This window comes from Erpetoichthys calabaricus, chromosome 14 (genome assembly GCF_900747795.2).
Source record: "Erpetoichthys calabaricus chromosome 14, fErpCal1.3, whole genome shotgun sequence".
Classification (NCBI taxonomy): domain Eukaryota; kingdom Metazoa; phylum Chordata; class Cladistia; order Polypteriformes; family Polypteridae; genus Erpetoichthys; species Erpetoichthys calabaricus.
The window spans coordinates 103,496,721-103,523,079 of NC_041407.2; the positions used below are offsets into that span (position 1 = coordinate 103,496,721).

At 35.6% G+C, this 26,359-nt stretch overlaps 1 protein-coding gene and 1 long non-coding RNA gene across 2 annotated transcripts in view; one reads left to right on the plus strand and one right to left on the minus strand.

Annotated features, from left to right (window-relative positions):
• The window catches only part of LOC127530169 (uncharacterized), a 251,310-nt gene that overhangs the window by 112,942 nt on the left and 112,009 nt on the right, over window positions 1-26,359 (minus strand). The gene's annotated exons all lie outside the window — the stretch shown is intronic.
• The window catches only part of ace (angiotensin I converting enzyme (peptidyl-dipeptidase A) 1), a 64,135-nt gene continuing 57,129 nt past the window's right edge, over window positions 19,354-26,359 (plus strand). The window contains exon 1 of the mRNA XM_028820012.2: window positions 19,354-19,770. Within this exon, the coding sequence (XP_028675845.1) occupies window positions 19,561-19,770 (210 nt within the window). The 5' untranslated portion in view covers window positions 19,354-19,560. The remainder of the gene's footprint in view (window positions 19,771-26,359) is intronic.

A 26,359-nucleotide genomic window follows, 5' to 3' on the forward strand; every position in this document is an offset into this window, starting at 1 on the left:
AATCATGAAACATTTATAAAAATGATATACATACAAATAGGAAACTGTTAGATTTCTTTGTACCGAGCTATGCCCTTTGTATTCACATCACACCTGCAACTGAAATCTTATTGAGGAAAGTAAATGAATCTGCTTTATCTCACAGACAGCTCAAACTACAGTAAACGAAATGCTGAAAAAAAATTAAATTCTACACACAATACAGCACTGAGGCACATTTGTAAAAATGTAAGGAATAAAAGCAGTGTATAATTGAATTAGAATTTAACACAAAAAATAAATTCCAATGGTAACATAATCACAGCATCAAAAACTACCCCCACTCCTCTGTTGTGCAAATTCTGCTGCAAAATCTGCACTTCCATGTCTTGCTGATATGGCTAAGGATTTGTCACTAGTGGTTGGGATTACATTACCAGACTGATTACCTCTTTGGTCATTCTCTGGAGAGCTCTCTAATGCCCAGAAGCCGAATGAGGCATAAAGTTGTTAAATGGCAGAGCAACAAAAGGACATAGCCTACAATACACAGGCTGTAATATAAGCAATTATTAAGAAAAAAGAACACGTGTATAGCTATATACAGTATATATTATAAGACCATTATATATTTGTATGTAATATACAGTACATACATTCAAATACACTGGATGATTTCTTGGGAGGCAAGGTACTGCCAAGGACACTGGTAGAATCCATCGATGCATTTACATTGGTGGGGGGTGGAGAGGGGGAGAGTTGTAACCTAGATTTGCAAGAATAAAGCACTTCTACATGTCAGTGTGAGAAAATGTGGGCTGCCAGGGGGTCGCAGGCCCTGTCATTTCAAATCTCCTGGAAAGTAGGAATTCTAGGACACACCATGGATCCTGTAACTGAGGCCACTAAAACAATAAATATGGAGAGGAAAACCCACTGAGTTAGAAGGAACATGCCAGTTTCACACAGGAATTGCTCAGACAGGGATACAAAGCCAGTACCCTGGAACAGATGGGCAGCAACATTAACTACATTCCTTCATTTGATAGATCTTTAAAAAAGGAAATCTCATTTGTTTCTGAATGTTCTTTCAAATTACATCAAAAATTAACTATTTTCTTCAAAAAAATTTTTTAGAAAACAAAACTTCACTTTACAGATACAACCTGAATCAATTTTGGAAATAATTCTAGTTTTCTCCGATTCAACAAAAGTTACTCAAATCATACTCTTATACTTAGATGTAGATTTTTTTCAAATAATAGTATACTACACTAAACACAAGCTTCATGACTTAGATAAAATATCATAGCATTGTTCTTAGTTGGTTCATGCTATGCTTTCCAAATCAGGTGTAGCACAGTCACCTTCAGGGTTCATCCAAGGTATGTAATACCCCGCTGGGCCGAAAGGGGGCACTGCCACTAACTGTTTTTTTTTCCTCCTCTACAGCAGTGACAAGACACCCTTCAGGGCAACTAATCCAACCCCTACCAGCCGAATTCTTGCCCCTGAATATTAGAGTCTCATCTGCACAGTATTGAGGACAGAGATCCCATACTGTGACCCACTCCTAAGAGCCACTTTAGGCAATGTCAATAAGACGACAGTACTTATGTTAAATTTTGTGGTCACAAGCGTCTGTTTTGTTTATTGCTTGCCACTGCAAATAAAAGGGGCAACTTGGCTAGCACACCAACACTTCATATAGTCATCCTGTGCTTCTTCCACCCATCCACAGTGTATATGCAGTATTTTGATGACTGTATACCCTCATTACACTGGGCAGTTAGATACTGTTTCTCTGGGGAAGGAGCAAAAAAACAGTTATTAATATTTTATTTTATAACTATATAAATGATATTTTATATCTATATAAATATATATATCTATAGAAATCTATATATAAGTATCTATTGAGGAAAACAAAAATATAAATATAGTTTTATATATAGATATAAAAATATGTGTATATATATATATATATATATATATATATATATATATATATATATATATATATATATATATATATATATATATATCCATGGCGGAAACAAATTTATTCACAAAACATACTTCATATGTGCAAGATGATTTACAGGAATGTCTCAACCTGTTCGCCATCATGTTCAACACATGTACCACATGTGGCACATAAATTGTCCGCAAAAATCGTAACTAAGTATATACATAGCAGTACCATTAGTGTTAACATAATTTTGACTCACCCTGTATAGATAGATAGATAATTAATTAATTAATTAATTAATTAAGATACTATTCGGAAATAATGGTGATCTTTCATTTTTATTCGGAAGACACGTGGCTATATTCTTCTATAAAACCAAATGATTCATGTCATTAACTACTTTTAATACGATGAAACAGTGCATGTTCTTTAAATGGGCTATAATTCAACAAATAAGGTTGTCAGACAATAACTATTCAAACACTTTGAATCAGAGTTTAGCTGAATCCATTAAAAAAATGATTCAAACTTCAGACAGTAAAGAAATATGACAAATAAGACCTACCTATTACAGTTTAATAACTATTGCAAAATCAAGGTGGTTTCTTAATATGCAGAATACATAAAAGATAATCCTTTCCAATGTACTCAGCAGAATTGAATACTATAATGCTTTATTGCCAAGCTACACAAATCATTAAATTTGCACTTTATTGTTAACTCAAAACCAGAACCCTGGAAAGTAAAATAAATAGAACTAGGAAGTACAACAATATACATAAACCTTTGGATTGCTGTAAAGTACACTGACTTCAAGTTAAGCTAACAGCCAGTATTATATGTCCAAAAGAGGATTTAAATTGCTTAGACCTCGTACCCAGTAGAAACTATACAGCATTGTGGACACTATGATCATAGATGCAGAAAAAACACATAAGACCAGCTTAAAACATAAAGCACAAATACAACTTCTTTATAAGGCACAGCCTTCTGCTACAAGTCCACCAAATATTACAATGCTCCACCTACTAGTATTAAAGGATTTGATCAGTAGGTAAACACACATGATTGCAGCAGAACATATTACTGGCAGAGCAGCTAGTCGAACAGCTTTTTAAAAATTTAATAATTACCAGAAATTAACAGAAATAATTATTTGTTTTTCAGAAATAATTACCTACAGTATACACATACACACACACGCGCGCACACACTCATACCAGGGAAATGCAGACACAAAAATGAATCCAACGTGAAAACCTGATAAGGCAGTCAACTGACAGTAGGTTTAGTGTTTGTTGAGGATTACAGTAAGGTCACGTCTAAAAAAAAAAAAAACTCAAGCATGTCCAAGGAAAACATGAAAATTCCAGCTTTCTTCCTTTGGCATCCCAAAGCTTAAAAATATTATTCTGGCAAAGAGCTATTTTGAAATGTAGACTTTTTTAAGCATGATTGGAAAACACATTATTTTGTAAATTCCATGTCATACCTACACTGAAAACCAATGGGTAAACGTGCCACAGTGTGCTCATGTCTAGGTCCTCATAAAATACGTTATGGCCTAACCACCTTTTATTGTTATTTACCATAATGCCTGATACTAAAGGCACTTCATATAAACAACTGCATCCAGCAGGATTCCACTAATTCATTGGTACTCTTTATTTAGCTGGATAATAAATAAGAAAAATGCATTACGTTTGAGAAATTTCCTCATTATTTCAATAGTTATTTTTATGTATTTTTTCACCAAAAAAGAAAGAATTATAGATAACTAAATGATAAACTAGATTTAAGAAATTTCTGCTTTTCCTGTATTTGATTAACAGTAGAAATTAATCTAAACAAAGCAGTTTTGAATATAAAATACGTTATAAAACTTTTTTTTTTTTTTTAAATCAAAAAATACATTCTCTCAGCCATTTTGATTTTACTTACAAGGGAACACAATGTCAGAAATGAATTGAGAAGTCACACAAAATGAAACCTTTTACTGGCTAACTGAACAGATTACAATATGCAAGCTTTCAAGGCAGCTAATGCCCATTTCTTCAGTCTTAATTACATCTTACCTGAAGAAGGGGCCTTAGCTTGCATATTGTAATCTGTTCAGTTAGCCAATAAAAGGTGTCATTTTGCTCGACTTCTCATTGCATCCATAATTGCTAACAAAGTACAACAACCTACTACAATAAACAACTTTGAAATCTTTCAATGTCACAATGCTATTTAATGAAACTAACCCTATAGGCAAAGGCCTAAAATGCAGCTGTGTAGGAGATCAGGGAAAGTCTTTCTTGTGAGTACTGTAGCTGCATATGGAATAGAAACAGAAGGAAGCTACTAAGCCCTACAGGGGACACTTAGGGGTATTGCAAATCAGGTGGAAGGAGAGTTCAGATAACAATGAACAGCACAATAAAACAAGGATAAATAACTGATATTTCCTATCTATGCTCACTTTAATAAAAAGTAAGCAACTAAGATAAGGTAAGTACTGTATAATAAAATTGCAGCCACTCTCGGCCTCTGCCAACAAAGATACCACGTTGGACTTTTATACCATAAAAAGAGGAGGATCGATCCGAGACAAAAGTGACAGGCACTATAAACAAGAAAACAACATGGATAGTCATGTATACACTTGATCCAAAATAAAAAAAACTTAAGCACAGTTTTGGGTATAAATTAAATAATGTTGATCACTAAGTATTCAAATAGTAGGAGTAGTATTTGTACAAATGGTTTTATAAAAATCCCACATGCATGTTAATGAAGTTTTGTGATAAAGTACTGTGTACCAATGATTCATTTGCATGCAATTTCCAGTTACTAAATGAAGGTGCCTACACTGGTCTCCAATATGTCTAGGGGCAATGACATCAAAATCAGAGTTTCATCATATACCCCAGCTATACATTTTTGCGAAGAACTAATAAATATGAGGCAATGCCACTTTATTTTTGGTCTTTCTAAGCATCTATGTTTTAATCCCTTAGAAAAATATAAATAGCTTTCCATGAGTACTGGGACAATTGGCTGTTTAAGTTGTGAAATGGGCCAGGAATATAACTTAGAAACACTTATTAAAACATCAAAGTCTCCAAATAAAAACACTTAAATTGAGCTTTGTTTCTAAATTCTTAATTGTTGTAGTATGCAGCTGAGTAAGCTACAACTTGCCTAAAGAAGATGTCTGAGCTGCTTCAAAAGCTTTCATATTGTAATTGGTTCAGTTAGCCAATAAAATACAGGTAAAATTCCATTACAACGAATATCTTTACAACGTAATTTTCATTACAACAAAGTATTTTTATGGTCTCGAGAGTTTCCCCATATGACATGACTCTATAGAAATCTCATTACAACGAAGTACATTCAGCAGATACTTTCATTACAACAAAGTGCCCAAAAGACCTTGAAATGCTTGAATGAATCATCCACAGAGCAGTTAGTTCTGTGGTTGCAGATCAGTTGTGCACAACGATCGCCCAAACACAAACATTGTAAATTTTTCTCTTTCTTCGAACTTTTCCTCATACTTTTTTTTTTTTTTTTTTTTTTGCTGTTTTTGTTTTCGGTGGTTTTCAGTGATACCTTTTGCTTATTGCTCGTCAACATTTGAAAAACATCCATTGCACTTTAACTCATTGTCACCCTCCTATAGAAACGGTAGACATGGAAAAACAATAACAGTTCATATTAGAAAGAAAGAAAAAATCTTTTACATTTTTGCAGCTCGTCCTGCGGTGGGTTGGCACCCTGCCCGGGATTGGTTCCTGCCTTGTGCCCTGTGTTGGCTGGGATTGGCTCCAGCAGACCCCCGTGACCCTGTGTTCGAATTCAGCGGGTTGGAAAATGGATGGATGGATGGATTTTTGCAGCTCTCGATTGCAGCAAAAATAAAAAAGACGTTGCCAGTGAATTCACAATTTCGCCATCGACACTATCAACTTTCTTGAAAGACTGAGCAAACAAAGAAGAAAAATCTCGGGTTGCAAACGTATGCGAACTGCTGCATTTGAAGACATTGAAAAAGCAGTTTTTATGTGGTCCAGTGATGATTCAAGAAACATTCCTATTAATGCGGCACTCACTCATGAAAATGTAAGGTTTCTAAACTCTCTTGGGACCTCCCCCAAGTGGAAAACATGCCGAAGAGCATCCCAAAGTGCGATCACTGCGTCTGTGGAAGACTGTTTATCTGCTGCCGAAGCAACAGCAGGCTCACAGCTCTGCTACGTCTCTTTGCCAAAGCAAACTCAATGGGTGATGCAAGGAACATTGTAAGCACAGGGAACAGGATTACTTGGCCACTAACCTGGCGACAACCCTGCCTGATTGCTGTGTCTGTGTATAGGAGAGTGGCAGATCACGCTACAATAAATAACCCTGCTGCTGTTCCTGTTTCAAGCTGAATAAAGCTGGTTTTGCTAAAGTACTGAGACTCAGCCTCGTGTTTTGGGGCACAAGACAGGGACTTATAGCGCAATCCCGATCTTTTAGGATTCGCTTCTGTGGCGCCTCACTGCAACGCTGTGAGCCTGCTGTTGCCCTGTCCCGGCAACGGACAAACAATCTTCCACAGATGCAGCAATCGTGCCTGGGGACGCACTTCAGCGTGTCATCACGATTGGTGGGGGGATCCTAAAAGAGTTCAGAAACCTCACTATATGAAGAAGAAGAAAAGGATGATTCTCTTTCTGATTGATAATGTTCACGTTGAATTCCTCCCACCCAATTGCACAGCAGTGCTTCAGCCATTGGGTTTGGACATCATTCGCACCCTGAAAGTGTAATATCACAAGGAAATGCTGAAAAAAATTCTCGTCAACATAACTTGTAGACAGGAGGAGATTAAAATTAACACAAAAGATGCTATTGAAATGATTGTAAACGCTTGGATGCAAGTTAAAGAAAGCACTATAGCAACAAATACAGAATCTCATTACAACAAAATATTTTTTAGGTCCCTGGCAGTTTGTTGTAATATAATTTTACCTGTATGTAATTTTGCTTCACTACTCATCGCATCCATAAAGGCTAACAAAGTACATTACTCTACTACCACCACCAACAGGGTATAGTAAATGCTTTACAAACAATGTTTGTAACCTATTTAAAAAAAATGGGGCTGTTTACAAGCATACATTGTTTTGAAAATCTCACTCTGATCCTGTACTCTGTTCTTACAATAGGGTTGTGATACATTCAAAAATACCTTTCCAAATAAACAAGCTAATGTATTTATTCCTTGTTCAGTTTCTAAATCAGCCTAATTATATGGGATACCAAGTTTACAAGTGAACAAGGTTAGCAGGATCTTACAAATATGACATCATATAAAAAAATACAAATATCCATTCGGAAATCTTTAAGTCTGAAAAAAAATTCTAACCAAGAATTAATTTTTACCCCATTTGGCAGATGAATGTGCTGTAAAGTGGAAGTTATTTGACACTTTCAGTCCAGGAAAGAGCATTGATTGTAATGAAACATTACATTCATGATTAGTGTCATCATGAACTACCCAATTTTACCCTAATTCCAGGAATAGTCTTTATTTATCTTTCTTGAACATTTGTGCCTGGCAACTTGATTACACTCAGGAGCTTTCAAAACATGAGGCAGAAAGAGCAAAGTCATTAGTCCAAAGCCTACACTCCCTGCCGAGCACACACATCTGCCATGCAGTCAACACTACTTTCCATTCTAGGATGTATTTAACACAAAAAGATTGATTTCAAAGGTTTTGTTTTGCAAAAATTTAATAGGATCTTTACAACGCTGTACTGTCTCATGAAATTTTAAGGTTATTGATAGCTTCTTTGTACCTATTATATGAGAAAACAACATTTCTGGATGAATACAATTTAAGTATAAAAGGTAAACAGGTAATATGTTGATTATTTACCATTAAGAGCATTCTATTGTTCCATCCAAAGGCAAGGAATATAAATTGCTCAAAAAAATTAAAGCAACACTTTGAAAACGCATCAAATCTCAATGGTAAAAAAAATCATGCTGAATATCTCTACTGATATGGACTGGTATGGTAATGTGTTAGGAATGAAAGGATGCCACATCATTAGATGGAAATGAAAATCATCAATCTACAGAGGGCTGAATTCAAAGTCACCCCGAAAATCAAAGTGAAAAAATGATGTGGCAGGCTAGTCCATTTTTCTGAAATTTCATTGCAGCAACTCCAAATCATACTTTGTATGGCCCCCACGTGCTTGTAAGCATGCTCGACAACGTCAGTGCATGCTCCTAATGAGACAACGGATGGTGTCCTGAAGGATCTCCTCCCAGATCTGGACCAGGGCATCACTGAGCTCCTGGACAGTCTGAGGTGCAACCTGGCGGCGTCTGATGGACCAAAACATGATGTCCCAGAGGTGTTCTATTGGATTTAGGTCAGGCAAGCGTGGAGGCCAGTTAATGTTAGCAATTCCTTCATCCTTTTGGAACTGCCTGCATACTTTCGCCACATGAGGCCAGGCATTGTTGTGCACCAGGGGGAACCCAGGACCCACTGCACCAGCACAGGATCTGACAATGGGTCCAAGGATTTCATCCCGATTCCTAATGGCAGTCAAGGTGCTGTTGTCTAGCCTGTAGAGGCCTGTGCGTCCCTCCATGTATATGCCTCCCCAGACCATCACTGACCCACCACCAAACCAGTCATGCTGAACGATGTTACAGGCAGCATAACGTTCTCCATGGCTTCCTCAGACCCTTTCACGTCTGTCATATGTGCTCAGGGTGAACCTTCTCTCATCTGTGAAAAGCACAGGGCGCCAGAGGTGGACCTGCCAATTCTGGTGTTCTATGGCAAATGCCAATCAAGCTCCACGGTACCAGGCAGTGAAGACAGGGCCCACTAGAGGATGTTGGGTCCTCGGGACACCCTCATGAAGTCTGTTTCTGATTGTTTGGTCAGAGACTTTCATACCATTAACCTGCCTGCTGGAGGTAATTTTGTAGGGCTCTGGCAGTGCTCATCCTGTTCCTCCTTGACCAAAGGAGCAGATACCAGTCAGTCCTGCTGATGGGTTAAGGACCTTCTACGGCCCTGTCCAGCTCTCCTAGAGTAACTGCCTGTCTCCTGGAATGTCCTCCATGAGACTGTGCTGGGAGACACAGCAAACCTTCTGACAATGGCACGTACTGATGTGCTATCCTGGAGAAGTTGGACTACATGTGCAACCTCTGTAAGGTCCGGGTATCACCTCATGCTACCAGTAGCGACACTGACTGTAGTCAAATGCAAAACAAGTGAAAAAACAGTCCGAAAAGATGAGGAGGGAAAAATATCAGTGGCCTCCACCTGTTAAACCATTCCTGTTTTGGGAGTCGTTTCATTGTTGCCCCTCTAGTGCACCTGTTATTAATTTCATTAACACCAAAGCAGCTGAAACTGATTAACAACCCCCTCTGCTACTTAACTGACCAGATCAATAGCCCAGACGTTTCATTGACTTGATGGTATACTCTCATTAAAAAGTGTTCCTTTAATTTTTTGAGCAGAATACTTTCATCAGGTTTCTCTACACCGATATTCACTAGATTGTCATATGCATCCTTTTTCTTTTATATTGCTCTGAATTGTTATTTGCCTGCTTTTAAGATTTTCTACATTGGATTATTACTCCCCTTAAATTTTCTGCTTTCCAACCATGTTTGAAATGCTGAAGGGCCAGGATGAGAAAGTGATATTTCTCTTTTGATTTGCTGTCTTTTCCCTTTAACTTTCATATGATTACTCAGATTGGATTAAACAGGTTTAAATAATCTTCTTTTCCACAGACTTTAAAATAAAAAGCTATCAGAGGAGAAGAACATGGATTTCTGCAATTTGAGAATTCAGATTCACCTTCTCATCTACCTGGTGTCTGAGGGACATATCTCTAAATAATGCCAGAGAAGTCTTTCTTGGGCAGAACAAATAACTAGCTTAAAGAGAAGTAGAGCACCTTCAAAAGATTTTATTTCTTGCATAAGGCTGAACTTATGTATTTTTCTGTTACTTTCTTGCTTTATTGTAATTTGTTTACAGTAGTTTTAAACAGCAGCTGTTTTAAATGCAGATGGGAGATCTTGAATTACTTGAAGGAGTAGTATTAGTTTGACCTATAGGGCTTGCTGATGAGAGTGCACTTCATTACTATTTCAAGTAAATTTGGAAAAAAAGGTTGCCATTTTGCTGACATTATGTTCAACTGGTAGGCGTTCATTTGTGCTTGTAGGTCTAATATAATTTCACTATTGGTAATATGAAAATCCACTGCCAAACACGTAATGTTGGTGCCATCAACATAAGGATAGTGATATATGTGTTTGTCTTGTTACTTATACATAAGAGTAGAAGCATCAGTAAGAGGTAATGGGTTGTTTTGCCATGTCTGAGAGGAATCATGCCTGTATGACCCGAGATGATATATAGACAGCATAACCCAGCTTAACTTGGTCCTTTAGGCATTCCATGGTAAACAATAAAACTAAATCAAAAATACAGCATTGGCAATTGTATGAGAGCAAAAAAAGTTTGCAAGACCAGATAAGAGACTTCTGGATCTGAGAGTCAAGGTTGAGAGAGATATACTGTATTTTTGTTTGCCCAGTGGGGAATGGGTGGTCTTGTGGCCTTGGAACCCCTTCAGATTGTTTTTTTTTTTGTTTCTCCAGCCCTCTGGAGTTTTTTTTGTTTTTTTCTGTCCTCCTGGCCATCGGACCTTACTTTATTCTTTGTTACTTAGCATTGCCTAATCTTATTTTTAAAGTTTCCTTTTTTCTTTCTTCATCTTGTAAAGCAGTTTGAGCTACATCATTTGTATTAAAACGTCCTATATAAATAAATGTTGTTGTTGTTTGTTTTTAGGACTAAAACATAAGACATATGAAAAATTACTCAAATCTGTGACTCCACACATGTGACATACATAGAAGTAACTCTAGCTGGGAATACATCTAGAGTTCACACATTGAGAGATGACACTGTACTTGTCTTCTTCGAATATTATGCTAGCAGAGAAAGTAACCACAGATGATGATACTGGATAAATAAAATGTACAACAGGGCATGAATGGGCCAGTCTGGAACAACAGCTAGTGTGCAGAGTAAATTAAAGCGCACAGACAGCCGTTTTCCTTAATCTTAACTAGATCACAAGGATACTACCGTTTTGTTAGTTTGGCTAATTCTCCCATGGTCCTGTCGGTAGGATTAGAAGGGATCGTGCCTGCAGTAGAAGTAAAACAAACTACCTTTGAGATCACTTGAAAAATTCTGTACATTATGTCCTTTATACTAGTGTTTATTAGGCAGCAGAGGTACAGAAATCCTCCCCAGTTGTTTCACATCCTGGTGAAACCAGCCTGCTTGCCTCAAGAGTATAAAGCACTGCAATGGTTCGGGAAGACACCACAGATTGTTACTGGCATCCAGATGCTTTCTGTTCAGGACAAATACAACAACTGCTGATAGAGAGAAACAAACAGAGGGATTAAAGATACCAGCCATCAGGCACATTCTCTTTTCTAACTCTTTCCTTTTGACAAATGGTACAGCGCCATTTGCACTCATACCAGTAGTTTTACAAATAGTTTCTATCCACAGATCATAAGGTTAATGTGCAGTCAATCTTAATAAGAAATATTGTAACACTAAATAACAGTATATAGATACTGCAACACAGGCAGCAAAGAAAGTGGAAGCACATCTTTCTAAAGATGGTTTCATTACAAAGAAAACACAATTTCTTGCAAAAATAAGTCAGAAAGATACAGGATCAGCTGATTAGGAGCTGCCTTAACATACAAGTCTCATATCTCACAAAATACAAATCTTATTAATAGTCTGTTATTCTAAAGCAAGCAGCCATTCCCAGTCTAGGGTGTCTGTGTTCCTGACCCTCTCCAGAACGCAGCTCTGAAAAAGTCCCATTTTGGCAGTGTCCAAGCTTTTGAACTTGCAATTAAAAATAACTGTGTAGTTAGCAATAAAGGAACTTTGGGAAGTTCAGATTTTGTGTATTATATTTTGACTTTGATTTTTAGTATTCATTATATGTTATGGTATTTTGGTCTTTCATTGATTTTGCAGTTTTGGACATCTATGACAATGTATAATTCTTCACCTCCCAGCCCAGCTTTGACCAATTTCCCTGTAGCATGCTGCTTCCAGTACACAGACTTGACATATTTTACTTTTAAAGAAGTAATTTCAAACTGCTGTTTACAGTACTTGACTTCTCTAAGATTTCAACTATTAATGAACCAACGTGGCAGTGTGAATAAATACCAGGAAGCACTGGCATAATTGACATAGTCATGATCATGTACTGACTAAATGATATTGCCATAACACCATTTTGGCTTAGGTATCTTCATTGAAAGGTAAGATTCTTCCTATTATGGCGTCACTGGAACTGAGGGAATGGAGGTAGCCATAATGGCAGCTGTCAGCTACTCTCCGAGTTGTATAAGAAATGCAATGAGAAATTCTGGATTACATTCAGAATATACAAATTAGTTCAATAGTTTCATTAATATACACATTACCCTTATTGAATTAAACTGTGCCTCTAATCTTCTCATAACAATGTAATAATAAAAATTGGGCACACTAACAAATAGCTCTGCTCTAGGAGAAACGAGAAGCAATAGCTTCACAGATTACCTTAAATATAAAACCCAGTTCAACCAATGGTTAAACAAAATGGGCACACAAAAGAGAAGAATTATGTCCTTAGCTATGGTAGGGTTTTACAAGCAACAAATTGTACAAACACTTGTGATAAAATCAAAAATGTCAAGAATGGGTGTAGAAAAAGAAAACTGCATTACAGACTGAAGTTGAAAACTTAAGATGTTTAATTCAAAACAGTCACAAATTACAATTAAAAAAATTACAATTAAAATTCAAACATATTGCTCCACACTTTCACTTACAGTCATGAAACAACATCCCTGCATTAGTTTAGGTTATAAAGAAATCATCAGAAAACAGAGTAAAAAAATACCAAGTCTCAACGATAAGCACTCTATTTAAGCAATATGAGAAAACTGTACAGAATCACAAGTTACACAGAAAAGGTTCTAACATTTAAGAAGCAAGGTTAATCTTGAAGGCCAGGATGGAACAAAAATAAAGTCTATAATACAGCTAGTGATATTTTAATGCTTATTGAAAAAAAGAGGCATAATCTCATGTCATATAATAATACTGTCGATTAACACTCTATTGAAAAAAATTCTGGGATAGTCTTTTAGAGTCACAGCAAACAAGAACTACAAGAACAAAAACACAAAATAATACTCTGACATAATCTGACATGCAAGCTTGCTACGGTATTGTTACCGCAATACAAATTCTGAAAACTGCAGAATGCTTATATTAAGTTTTAATTTTGCTTAAATTAACCAGGAAGAATTATAAGGGAATTTAACTAAAGAGGCCATTCAAATTGAACATATTCTCTCTTATACATTCTTACTGCATTGCACCAGTCATTTATACCTTTAATGCATCAGTTTCAGTCAGTTAATAATTTAATGGTAGAGGTGTTGATTCACAGGATTAAAAGTTGTTTCAGTTATATTGTAACTTGAGAACAGAAAAACAATACAGAGGTGCATACAGGATCAAAAAATATGAGCATAGTCATCCATCAGAAGGAGAGCTAGCTAAGCAAATGTGTGTAATGTCACATGTCCCAGAGCCCCCATATGGAAGCTAAAATTAAAAAGCTGCCTAGGACAACATCCACCCTTGACATGGCTGATTTTCAGTTAGATTTTCTAGGATTATATCCAGACTTTTGCTATCAACCCGATTTCTATTATACTTATTGGTATTATTATACATATTGGTATTATTATACTCTAATAAATACCATGTCGCTTTTACATTCTGTACACTTCTGTGCTTCACACTTTACAGTATCGCTTCCTAACCAGTCCTTTTTGAACTCTGCCTTTATATCTTGAGTGACTGAAGTAAATATTAGGGCATCTGCTGAATGGAAAAACTGCCATTTGCTCATCCTAAATGGTTATCAAAGCTGAGAGATCATGTCTCAATAGAAGAACAAGTGCAGACACACTGGTTGGTAAATGTCTTATAACCAAAATGGTGCTCAGCCTTCATGTGTCTCTGGGACACCCTTATGTTTGTTAGTGCTGGTGATAGTGAATCCCTATGTGGAGCACTGAGAAGTAATAGGCTTGAGCCTATCACTTCTCAGCCTCTTATGTACCGGTACTTATAAGGAAGGGATCCTATATGGGATAATAAAAAGTGACCGGCAGTACAGCATTACTCTTGCGTAGATGTGTGACTATGATTGGTGTATGTGTGGTGGGGGGATCCTATGTGGACTTCTATAGAGTGACTGGCAGTGGGGTATCTTTCAAATATAGTTGAATAAATATGATCCTTGACAGTGTGCATGTGTGTATCAGTGAGTGTATTAGTCTCAGAGTGTAAAAGTAGACCAAACTAGTAACGGACTTGGTAAGTCTCAAAAATCCCCCGATAATACAGGTTTCAAGGCCAAAAGAATGCTAAGTCCCCAATGGGCATTCTATCGAACATAACTATTCCTAAGTAGTTACTTTTGTAGGATTTATTTCTGAAGAAAAGACTTCAGAAGTAATCTACAGTGTGGAACATTGGTCAAATAACAGATTAGACAAGCAAAGATAAAGGTGGGAGAAAAGAGCTATTGTTCAAGTATACCTGCTGTTACAGAGAAGAATGGAGAAGGCCATCCCGTAATTTAGTATTTTTAACTGACACATTTTCTGGAGTGGAGGACAGCCTTGCTATTTCTAAGTAGGGTGCAAGATGATTATTTTATATATTCCAAGGTTTCCTGTGACATATTTTGTAGCAAGCCCTTAAAAATGTGGAATTTAATTAATTTCCCTGCAACTGATGCTACAACTACCATCTTAACAGAAGCTATCTTGACTTACCCTGGCTGGCTAAATAGTGAACTTTCACCAATTATCTTCCTTCATGTTCTGCAATTTAATGCAACCTAAAGGGTGTGACAGTTGCTTATTATGTCGTCTCCCATCACTTTCATCTAACTCTTTTAGCTTAATCTCTAATCTATGACAATCACATCTTCATCCACCTGGCCTCCATTATTGTATCACATGGCAATATCAGTATATACATTTCCATCTGTTTTCCTTACTCAATTACCCAGGGCACATACACATTTCCCTACTACACAATTTACAGTATCGCCCCCTAACCAGTCCTTTTTGAACTCTGCACTTTATATGTCCACCTACACTGGCATAGCTACACTACAACATATGTTCATACATACTGTATGTCATTTCCACATTCCAGGTCTTTTTCCCCACAGGCTACATGGTGATTTATGCATTGCATTAAATTACTCAATGCATTTATCTGCTTTATTAGATTGGCCACTTCATTTAGATACCTTGAAGTAGTACAGCTTCCCTAAATGCTTTTTCTCAAACAAAACATTTAAGAATTCTCACCTCACTGACTGTTTCTAATTTGTTGAGTTTCTATAAATAGTAAACAGTATTTATCAGTGCTTATCTAGTTTTGTTCATATTCTTCACTGTCAATTTTGATTTCCGTTTTAATTTGTATGTAAAATTTATTTTTGTAATTCCTAAACCATGGAAATTATCTTATAGGACTGTTTAATATGCATATGTGCAACCTTAAAAACTGTGTATTGTAATGTTTGCATTTTTATTTTAGAAGAATATGTTCTTTGTCTTATAAAAAAAACAATTTACACCTGTATTACTGCCCTGTATGTCAATTTCTTTTAGACACTATTCATTTCCATTTTATAATTTTCTGTATTACTTTTATGAATATAGATCAGTAGGCACATGAATACATTTTTTACATTGTATTATATACTGTATTTCCTTGCTAACTATACATTGTTTTGTCCACTTTTTACTTATTATTGGAAACATGCCCAGTTGTTGCTTAGATTTCTCTGCAAATTTTACTGCTATATAAAAATTGACTTTTACATTGTTGTTTTCAGCATTCATCTTCAAGTTTTCCATTTCCATACCATCTTTTCATTTCAGGATGTTTTTCTTTAGGTTTTTTTTTTTTGTTTTTACAAAGATACAAAATCAGCAGCACTAAGGGCATCTAGCATCAGTCCATTATGAACATGGAAAAAATCTGATTTATTACACTTTTAATTTAATAATTATCTTGCATATTTAATTTAGACTGCATAACTACACACTATGTTCAACAAATAAATGTACCATGTACTTTCTTTAGATAAATAAAATAAGTTTACAGGACAACAAAATAAAGCTCAAAAACTTCATAAAGCATACCAATTAATGAAATACTTATTCTGTAATATTCTTACTAGTTGGAAAAAGCTTTACAAAAGTGATGTTTGAATCACAATACTGACATTGTCATAAATGTATTTGTGTAATGCTATCTCATGACCAAATAGCCATAAAATCTTTATTTTATAATACCACTTTTTAAAAGATGTGATCAAACAAAAGAAACCTGTACTTCGTTAACAACACCATAAAATTAACGGAACGAAATTTATTATATTTTATAAAAATGACATCCCCTTTTAAATTCAAACACAGTTATCAGGTAAAAAAGCAGAAGTACTTGTTAACAGGAAGTAAACTAAGCAGCCTCTGTCCCTCCTAGCCAACTTGGGGAAGGTAGCAGAGCCATACACACCAGAGTCTGAACCCATACCCAGAAAATCCACAACCCACTCACTAAAATATTGAAGTCATAAAGAAACACAATATATACTGTACTTGCTACATGGACTCTAACATACAATTAAGTCAAATTCACATACAGTAAGTTAATACTTAAGAATGACCTCATTTAGCAGGAATTACTTTTGTGCCAAAATTTGAGGGATAGCGCATGACAACAGGGGATTAGAATCTTAAATAATGAAATAAATATATACACACACATAGTTAAACTGAAAAAGCAGAATGCATCATGTTATTAGTGCACCTACCGCAGGCTGCCATCACTGGTATATATACAGTTAAACTGAAAAAGCAGAATGAATCATGTTATTACCATATGCCTTTAACAATAAACTGCATTAACAATTCACTAGCTTTGAGCTGACTGCTTCCAAGCCTAAAAACAAATAATGTCAAGATTCAGTTCATTTCAGCTGCAGAATTTTTTTCCTTCTCTAACCAACATGGATATTTTGCTTTGTGTGATCTGATAGCCAAGAGAAGACAGTAAACTGTGATGCAGTCAAGTTGACTTACACTTCAAAACAAAAATGAAACACTACACAAATGTGATAGAAAAATGAAATAATTCTACCACTTTAAATTACTTTACTACATATGCTCTTCAAAGATGGTGTACTGATTAAAAAATATATATATTTTATTAAATTTAAGAAATTCTCCCTTCTCTTGAGACATTATATAACATTACTTGCCATACGCTGGATCTCACTAAAGATCTTATTATGTACAGAGATACATTAAAACGTGACATTCTGACATACAAGATCAAAGTGAATTCAACATGACAGAATACAGTTTTAATGAAATTACAACAAAACTGGAACTAAGTCAAGCAAATGCCATATTGGATTATTTTTAACACATATTTCTGACTTCAGTAATCTGAACAGAAAAGGTACATTTTCTTAATTCAATTTCCTGATGAGCTAAAGTATGCTTGGAAGTAAAGAGAGCCTTATAATTTTAGGATATATTTAACTGAAATAAGACACTGCAAAGAAACATGGAGCTAGAAGTAGACTGTAAAGCCAAATTAAGCAGAAACTATTAGCATCTGTCATCAAGATGCACTGTAAAAAACAACAATTCACATGAAAATCTACACATGCAGATAGAAGTCAAAACAAAGTATATTATGCAGCATTCATGAAACCAAAGCATTTACCATGAAACATGACCATTATCATATTGTTTAAGCACAAGTGCAAATATCACCATGTCCTACACAATTAATTTAATTGCAGGCAACACAGTGTGAATCTGGTTATTACTGGGTTCAAAATATTGTCTGTGAGGAATTTGCATAGTCCCTGTACATCAACACAAAGATGTGCAATTTAGGCTCACTGGCATCTCAAAACTGACCCCATATGTGACGTATCAATGTGAATGCTTAAGGGAGTGTGTGCCTTATGATGGACTGACTCCCTTCTCTAGAGATGGTTCATTTCAGGACAGTGTAATGCCCTGCCATCTGCTGTATTGGAATAAGCAGATTCAGAAAATTCATGAATGATTTTTTTTTTTAACTGCTACCTTTGTGTGTACTTTTTTGAAGAGGTTAATGTTTTTAAAACATTAACTCTTTCTACTTAGAACAACTACAGAAAAAAAAACAATCTTTTTAAACTATTAACGATTTACTTAAATTCAGAAATTTTTATTTAAGAAAACGGTCAAAGTCTAACTGCCACTAGGTCAGTCAACACTTACCCTCAAAAATAAGAAACAGGAGCACTTTTTAGTAGGATTTACAATATGTGTAGTTTAATAAAAACTGCATACAGTATTTCAAACATAGGGCTAATTCTCTATCCCTCACTCACAGAATCCAGACATTCTTACAACTGAAAGTATCACAGGATCAGGATAAGTTAGTAATTCGAGACAATGAAAAATTAACTTAAAGGTTAATGTGGGCTACTAAGGTTTTTCATTCATTCATCAGATACAGCATCGGAGATTAAGCCTATTAAGCAATACTTCACCACTCTTACATGAGTATACAAACATTTTAACACATGTATATAATACAATCACTATGTTCCATTCAATACAAAGGCTACAATTTTGAAGGCACTTACATATAAAGTATAGATAATTAATTTCCTCTAGAAATGCTGCTACTCTGGATACAAACGTGGCTGTAATCATAAATACAATTAATATTACCTTCATAAAGAAGCAAAATCTGCCATTTGAACTTCAGTAAAATTAAACATATATTCACACACTCTCTCTCTCTCACACACACACACACACATACTTGTATGCTCCCCCTCGCTCTCACTCACTTGCTTGCTTTTTGAAAAGGACAGGAATAGGCAATTAGCAATGCAAGAAAAGCAGTCTGAAAAATATGACTGATGTCGCTTCCACGAAGGATGGTGCGTGAAGCCCCTGCTCTTATCTCACAGCCTCAATTGCAACAACTGAGTAGCTCTGAGCACTGAGCTTATTGCTTTTTTATTCTGATCATTGCAAGGACTGTTTAACTAGAGAGCTACGGAGAGGGAGGGAGAATGAGGGAGAGAGACAGACATAAGAGTAAAAGGCTATGTATTATCAGCTGAGTCTTGGTAAGAGAAGGCAGTTAAAGTGTGGGCAGGGTTAACCAAGATACAGGCACTTATAAGGAACGTGTCTATTAGGACAGAGTTCTTTTGAGGGAGGCACAGTGACAAGTAGGAAAAGGTAGAAGAAGCACTGCAATTAAATTTCCTGCCCCATGACCATTTAAGTGTTATTATCTTAAAAACATTATCAACATTTTGAAAACCAAAACAACGCATCTTCAAACAAGCATGCATCAGGCAGTATGGATACTGCCTTTGGTTGGGGTAGCCAGTTCTCTGTTCCCATCAGAGCTGCCAAATGACTATCCGAAAACTGAGGAAGGAGCAAGGAATTTTACAAAAGACTACAATGCATCGGCAGAAGCTGTGCTCTTTAGGAGTGTTTCAGCTAGCTGGGAGTATAACACAAACCTCACAGAGTATAATCAGATAAAGCAGGTAAGTAGTTTTTGAACAGCACCTGCTTTTTCTGTATTGGTTTGCATGTATTTGACAACAGTATGCTGAAAAGAGAAATCCTGTCTTAATTAATGAAGTGCAACCACTAAAAGGGCCTTTAATTTTATAGACTTTAGAGTTGTATTTTCTTATACCTTTAAAAGAAGATACCAATATTTTTAAGTAAAAGGCTATTTATAATTTAAGCATGTATTCTTTGTTTGAGGTAGCACAAAAATCTAATCTAGCTGGTCTCACTTTACAGAAAATAAGGAGTATTTATCACCCTGGGAACAAGAACATTACTGTAAAATGTGTTTCATTTATGTTATTTGCCATTTTCAAATCCTGTCACTTCAGAGAGCATCAGTAGAGCTCTGCAGTAAGGCATAATAAAGGACTTAAAGGTCCACTGCAGTCAAAACCTTTAACCACATTAAGCACAAAATTAAACATCAATTGATTAATTAATTAGAATGTGCCAGGATTAAGTGATAAAAACAAAAGAAACAGATGAATCCTTATAATGTTCTGTTTCACATTTTTTCAGTCAGCATTATATATAGATTTTGGACTGTATCTGATCATGTAAGGGAGAGAGATGCTGCTTCTCTGTTTTACATTTCCTACTTATGTCACTGGGCATTCCCTGACGAACAACATGCAGCCAACACAGGTGTCAGATCTTAGTTAAATGGAAATGTATATAAAACAGAGTTATATACAATCTTATTAAACTAAAACCGTAGCCTGTACAGCTATTGTAGATATATCGACATAAACTGATTCGTGAATGTGGAATTCAAGAGTAGCTTACAAGTCATAATCCATACAGGGTGTAATTTGAGAGGACTGGAATAATTCCTGCATAGTTCAACCCTACTTGGAAGAGTTGGTGTAAATAAATATAAAGTTCTGTATTTTATTTAAAAAAAAAATCACAATGAACAACCAAAAAATAATGCTGGGAACTTAAAGATTTAAAGGTTTACAAACTAGTTGTCATTCTATGAGAAATATACCCTGAAACAAAGATTAATGGATAAAGAATTTAAGTGTTGTTGACATGTACAAATTAAAGCAGCAGATGGGATAATTTACTAATTAATGGCACATTGAAATGAGAGAAGAGATAAAACCCCATATGTTTAATGAGTAAACTTAATGGAAACCAAAACATCTCTCTTATTCATATTGTTCAATAGTTTGGTTTTAAAACATTTATTATGTTATAAATGTACATGTTCGATTTAAGATGTAGTGATGGTAGTCTGATAGGATCCCTTTTATGACTTTGCTTATTGCAGTCATACCTTATAAATTTAGTTTATACCAGTTTAGTTTGCTTGCGTTCAAAAGTAATTGGACATAAAAGACATGCTGCTTTTTGGAACAATAATATATGAATGAAACACAATATATCCATGTGAAGTAAAATTCAACAAATTCTTGTGAGAATATAAATTAAAATTTAAAGTAATCAAAATAATAAGAAACTCATGTAAATAATATTAACAGGTGACCAATCTCCAAATAGGTGATTTACTTACACTATCAAATATGATGCCAGTTTTACAATGGCCAGAAAAAACAGATCCATGTACCAAATGTAAATTATCTTGTTCTGAACATAGACAAAAACATGTTCTTGTTTTTACTTTAAAAAATCATTTGATAATCTTGCCTAACCCCACTTAAGGTTACAGAGATACTCTTTTGGGCAAAGTAAAAAAACATTTTGACTAGGGCTATGCAGTTTCAGAAAACTTGACTAATTACTACTATGATGTAGCTAACAAGCAGCTGCACAAAAAACAGAATACACCTTTCTTTTATTCAATGTTCCAAAGCATCCCCTAGATGTATGATTTGTGCTATTCTCTTCTGCAGCAACTTACAGGATAATAATTACATACGCACAGGTTGGCCTGACTGATTGCAAATTTTACTGGTTTGCAGATAGATGATCATGGGAACTATGGACTAGGTGTAACCTTGGAGCGTCTCAAAGGCTTACTATTGATGGGACAAAGCAGCATTAATAAAAGATTTATATGAACAGTACACAAGAGTAAGTGCAGGGTAATGTTTGAGCATTACCCTCCCTTATAAAAGTAAATCGTTTTTGTGTTTTACATAAAGAGATAATATAAATCAACATGAGTATGGATGGGGGTTCCAACCCTAATCTCTTAAGTCGAAAGCTCAGATAATGAGAGCAACATGCCAGCTAAGAATGGCAAATGACATACTAGAAAACAGAATAAAAGTTATTTTTGAAAATGCCGACACTGTGAGGTAGCTTCACTAGTCACAGCAGGTCACCTATATACCAAAAGAAATTATTGCACCACATGCACAAGGCCCTGTTCGCCAAAGCCAGCTCTGTCAGTCACACACTAGAAAATGAGCTGCAGCAGTACGATGTAATCAGCCACTCTTCAAGGTGGCTTCATCAATTAAAAACCTAAGAAATGTACATTTTACTTTTTTTTTCTCCCCATAATTTTTAACATTATACTACTTAACTTAAATAATAACGTAAATAAAAACCATCTGTCAATATTTACAAAAAACAACCCACTTGCACAGACCTGAGAAATGCATTTAATGAGCACCTAGCCAGACAAAGAAAATTTATATCTACTAAATACATCGAATACAAATCCATCGCCCCAAGTTGACTGCTAATGACAATAATGAAAAAATAAAGCACTGGCAGGAATTCAGCTGTTAATATATTTATAGAAAAGCAGCTAACAACACACAGTGGAACAGTGTAAATAGTATAAGGTCAAATATTGAGCTTAAAGACAAGAATGACTGAAATCATTAAAAAATGTTTAAATGTTTCAGAACTTGCAAACATTTTTGTCAGCCTCCACTCAATGTTTATTTGATTAGACAAATTAACATAATGCATAATCCTGAGTAGGAAACTGTTTAGTTTTTTGTGTTTTAACAGCAGCCAGCTGCATATTTCAGTGTATAATTCTTTCACGTGGAGAAAAATAAAAATAAAAACAAAAGATCACAGCATGAAATGATGCAGCCATTTTCATAAAATTAACATTAAAGAGTGAACCAGCTTAGCTGGTCTATTACGAAACTGGGAAAATAATTCAAATACCAAGAATCAATGTGGTGGCTAGGGGGCAGACCTACCATGCACAGTATAGTTTTTGAGCGCAGCTCAATACTAAACCTGTGATTTCACAGGTCTGCTTTATCCTGGAAATTCTTCTGAACACATCTACATCATTTAATGCAACAATTTTTTTAATGCTCCCACGAGTACTTTTCACGATTAAAAGATAGAAAAACATGATGGTTTCCCTTTATTTTTAATGCTGTCACCATTATGCGACCATGTTACTTTTCTGGGGTTCTGTTTTGTTCACTGACACTGTTTGGTGAGATTTTGTCCTGGGAATAGTCACCGTGTTAACCATTTCTGTGGCTGTTGCCTGTCATATGACACTATGATATCATTTCCTTTTTGTTATATAATATTGCTGTACCCAGCTCACAGTATACTGGTTTTGATGAAACACACTCTTGAGCTCTCTCTGTTGCTTATTTTGTTTAGAAGTAAAATGTGCAACTTAGAAGATTTAGTGCAAAGAATTTTTGGTTTTGTTATCTGGCTTTTATTAGTTTAGGTTGCTTCTCCAGTTTTTGGTTCCTGTCTGTTATAATTGTTGGGAGCTGGTGAAAAGAAAAGGCTGTTAGCCACCTGAAATGTTAAACTCCTTGAAAACAAAACTCAAACTCCCTGAAAAAATAACAAACTAAACAATCTCTTAATAATAAATTCGCACAGTATAATAAAAATAAAGAAACTCCAAAAGTGGTTAGTCCTTCACAGAAAATTTGAAATTTTGGAGGTGAGAAGGGGAGCTAACAATGATGAGAAAGAACCCAACATTTGCAAATGTATGTTCCTTAATTTAATGTTACCTAACAAAATGTACGAGTACACAGAGTCTTTCTTTAAATATTTTAAAACTGAATTAGGATACCAACTGAACCATGCCACCACAGAAATGATATCTCATATTGCATGATGTGGGTCACATGACTAGCAACATTCACAGAGGCAGCAAACAATATGGCGACGCCCATGTTCAAAACATCACAAAATGAAAGAAAAAAGACAGCAGATCAGTACCGGCTGAACGCATTTGTAAAAATTTTAATTTTTAACTATTTCTAGGTGAAACAAGTTTTTAGGATTACAAAACAAGGATCTGACATGGAATATAAAGAAATTCTCATGAACCAATTATTCTCAAAAATTCAGTATAGTTCTAGAATTTCAGAATTGTAATAGGAGTACCATATTAGATTACAATCAGTTGATCCTTTTTCAAACTATATGTGCCACACATGCAAAGAAACCAAGTAGATTGTCCAAATCATATTTAAAAAGGTGTAAAACCTCAAAAGGCCAAAGGTAAAATTTCAAACTCATTATAATGCTTTCTCCTATACCATGTACAGTATATCCATAGAGTCATTGACTTACCAGTTTATTAAATGGCAGAAATAGAAAAAGTTAAAAGCATGGCATTTCAACAGGCATCAAACATTTATCAGTAAACTTCTTTGTGAACCTAACAATCACAAAAAATTTCATTAAAAAAGTAAAATGATTTACTTTATACATAAATGAAAATATCTGGTTCTGTTGTAGATATTTTATAATTCACTCAAAAATAATTTCCCTACTAACATGTAAATAAATGAGCAGTTTATAGTTACTTGCATTAAACAGATTTAATTTAATTCTTTCTGATAACAGAACAACATCATATTAAAGACATGTATTTTGTGAAGAAAAGTTCAATATGTACAGTACTTAAAACTGGTTATGTGCCAAAAGCCCTAAATACTTGGTGAATCTATCCAATCATCTTTAAACCAGTCCTTCTTATCCAACATGAAATATTATATATATATATATATATATATATATATATACACATACATATACACACTGCCTGGCCAAAACAAAAGGTCACACATTCTAATATTTCGTTGGACCATCTTTAGCTTTGATTACGGCACATATTCACTGTGGCATTGTTTCGATAAGCTTCTGCAATGTCACAAGATTTAGTTCCATCCAGTGTTGCATTAATTTTTCACCAAGATCTTGCATGATGGGTGCATCACTTCATCTGCCTCTCTTCTTACCCGGATGCGCCCATCACTCTGGAACAGGGTAAATCTGGACTCATCAGACCACATGACCTTCTTCCATTGCTCCAGAGTCCAATCTTTATGCTCCCTAGCAAATTGAAGCCTTTTTTTCCGGTTTGCCTCACTGATTAGTGGTTTTCTTACGGCTACACAGCTGTTCAGTCCCAATCCCTTGAGTTCCCTTCGCATTGTGCGTGTGGAAATGCTCTTACTTTCAATATTAAACATAGACCTGAGTTCTACTGTTGTTTTTCTTCGATTTGATTTCACCAAACGTTTAAGTGATCGCCGATCACGATCATTCAGGATTTTTTTCCGGCCACATTTCTTCCTCGAAGACGATGGGTCCCCACTATCCTTCCAGCTTTTAATAATGCGTTGGACAGTTCTTAACCTAATTTTAGTAGTTTCTGCAATCTCCTTAGATGTTTTCTCTGCTTGATGCATGCCAATGATTTGACCCTTCTCAAACATTCTAACATTTTTTCCACGACCACGAGATGTGTCTTTCGACATGGTTGTTTAAGAAATGAGAAGCAACTCATTGCACCAGTTGGGGTTAAATAACTTGTTGCCAGCTGAAAGATAATCGCCCATGCAGTAATTATCCAATAGGAGGCTCATACCTATTTGCTTAGTTAAATCCAGGTGGCGACTTTTTTTTTGGCCAGGCAGTGTATGTATGTATGTATGTATATATAGACAAGTCTGGTTCATATTTATTTTAAGAAACTGAAAAATTACTGCACTGTTCATCTCTTTTTGTTTTGTGTTTGTTGCTGCAAATAGAATTGGCATGCAGCACATCTGTTTTGCCTCTTATCTGTTGTGACTACTTGGGGACGCCTCAGAGCCCTGAACACCAAACACAACTCTCTCAAACACAGTTCCAGGTTAAAATAAAGTTCATTTATTATGTAAAGCTATCTTAGCAGGCTTCTTAGTCGGTCCAACACAGTATAATATATTATGACCACTCCATTTCTGTCTTCTTCTGCTCCTGCTTAGGGAGTGCTGTCTCCTTCCTCCTGACTCCAACCCTCAGAATGAGGTGAGATGTCTTCTTTTATGTTAAACATGGGAGTACCTCCTGTCCTATAGCATCATACAATGGAAGAACTTCTGGGTCATATGGAAGCTGTACACAACAGGGAAAGCCCAGTGCCGGCTGCACCTTTTTGTGGCACCCAAGGGCCCCCATAAGGCTGCCCTTCTAAACCACAAGTCCCAAGGCAACCCTGCGGGTGTTCATCTTGGGATCAAGCCTGAGGAACACTGTCACCTCTTGTACACTGGAATTAACTGTTCTTGATTCCCCCTGTCACCTAATACATCAATTTTCTTTCACCCTTACTGTGATATGAATTGATGACCTTCCTAGCTG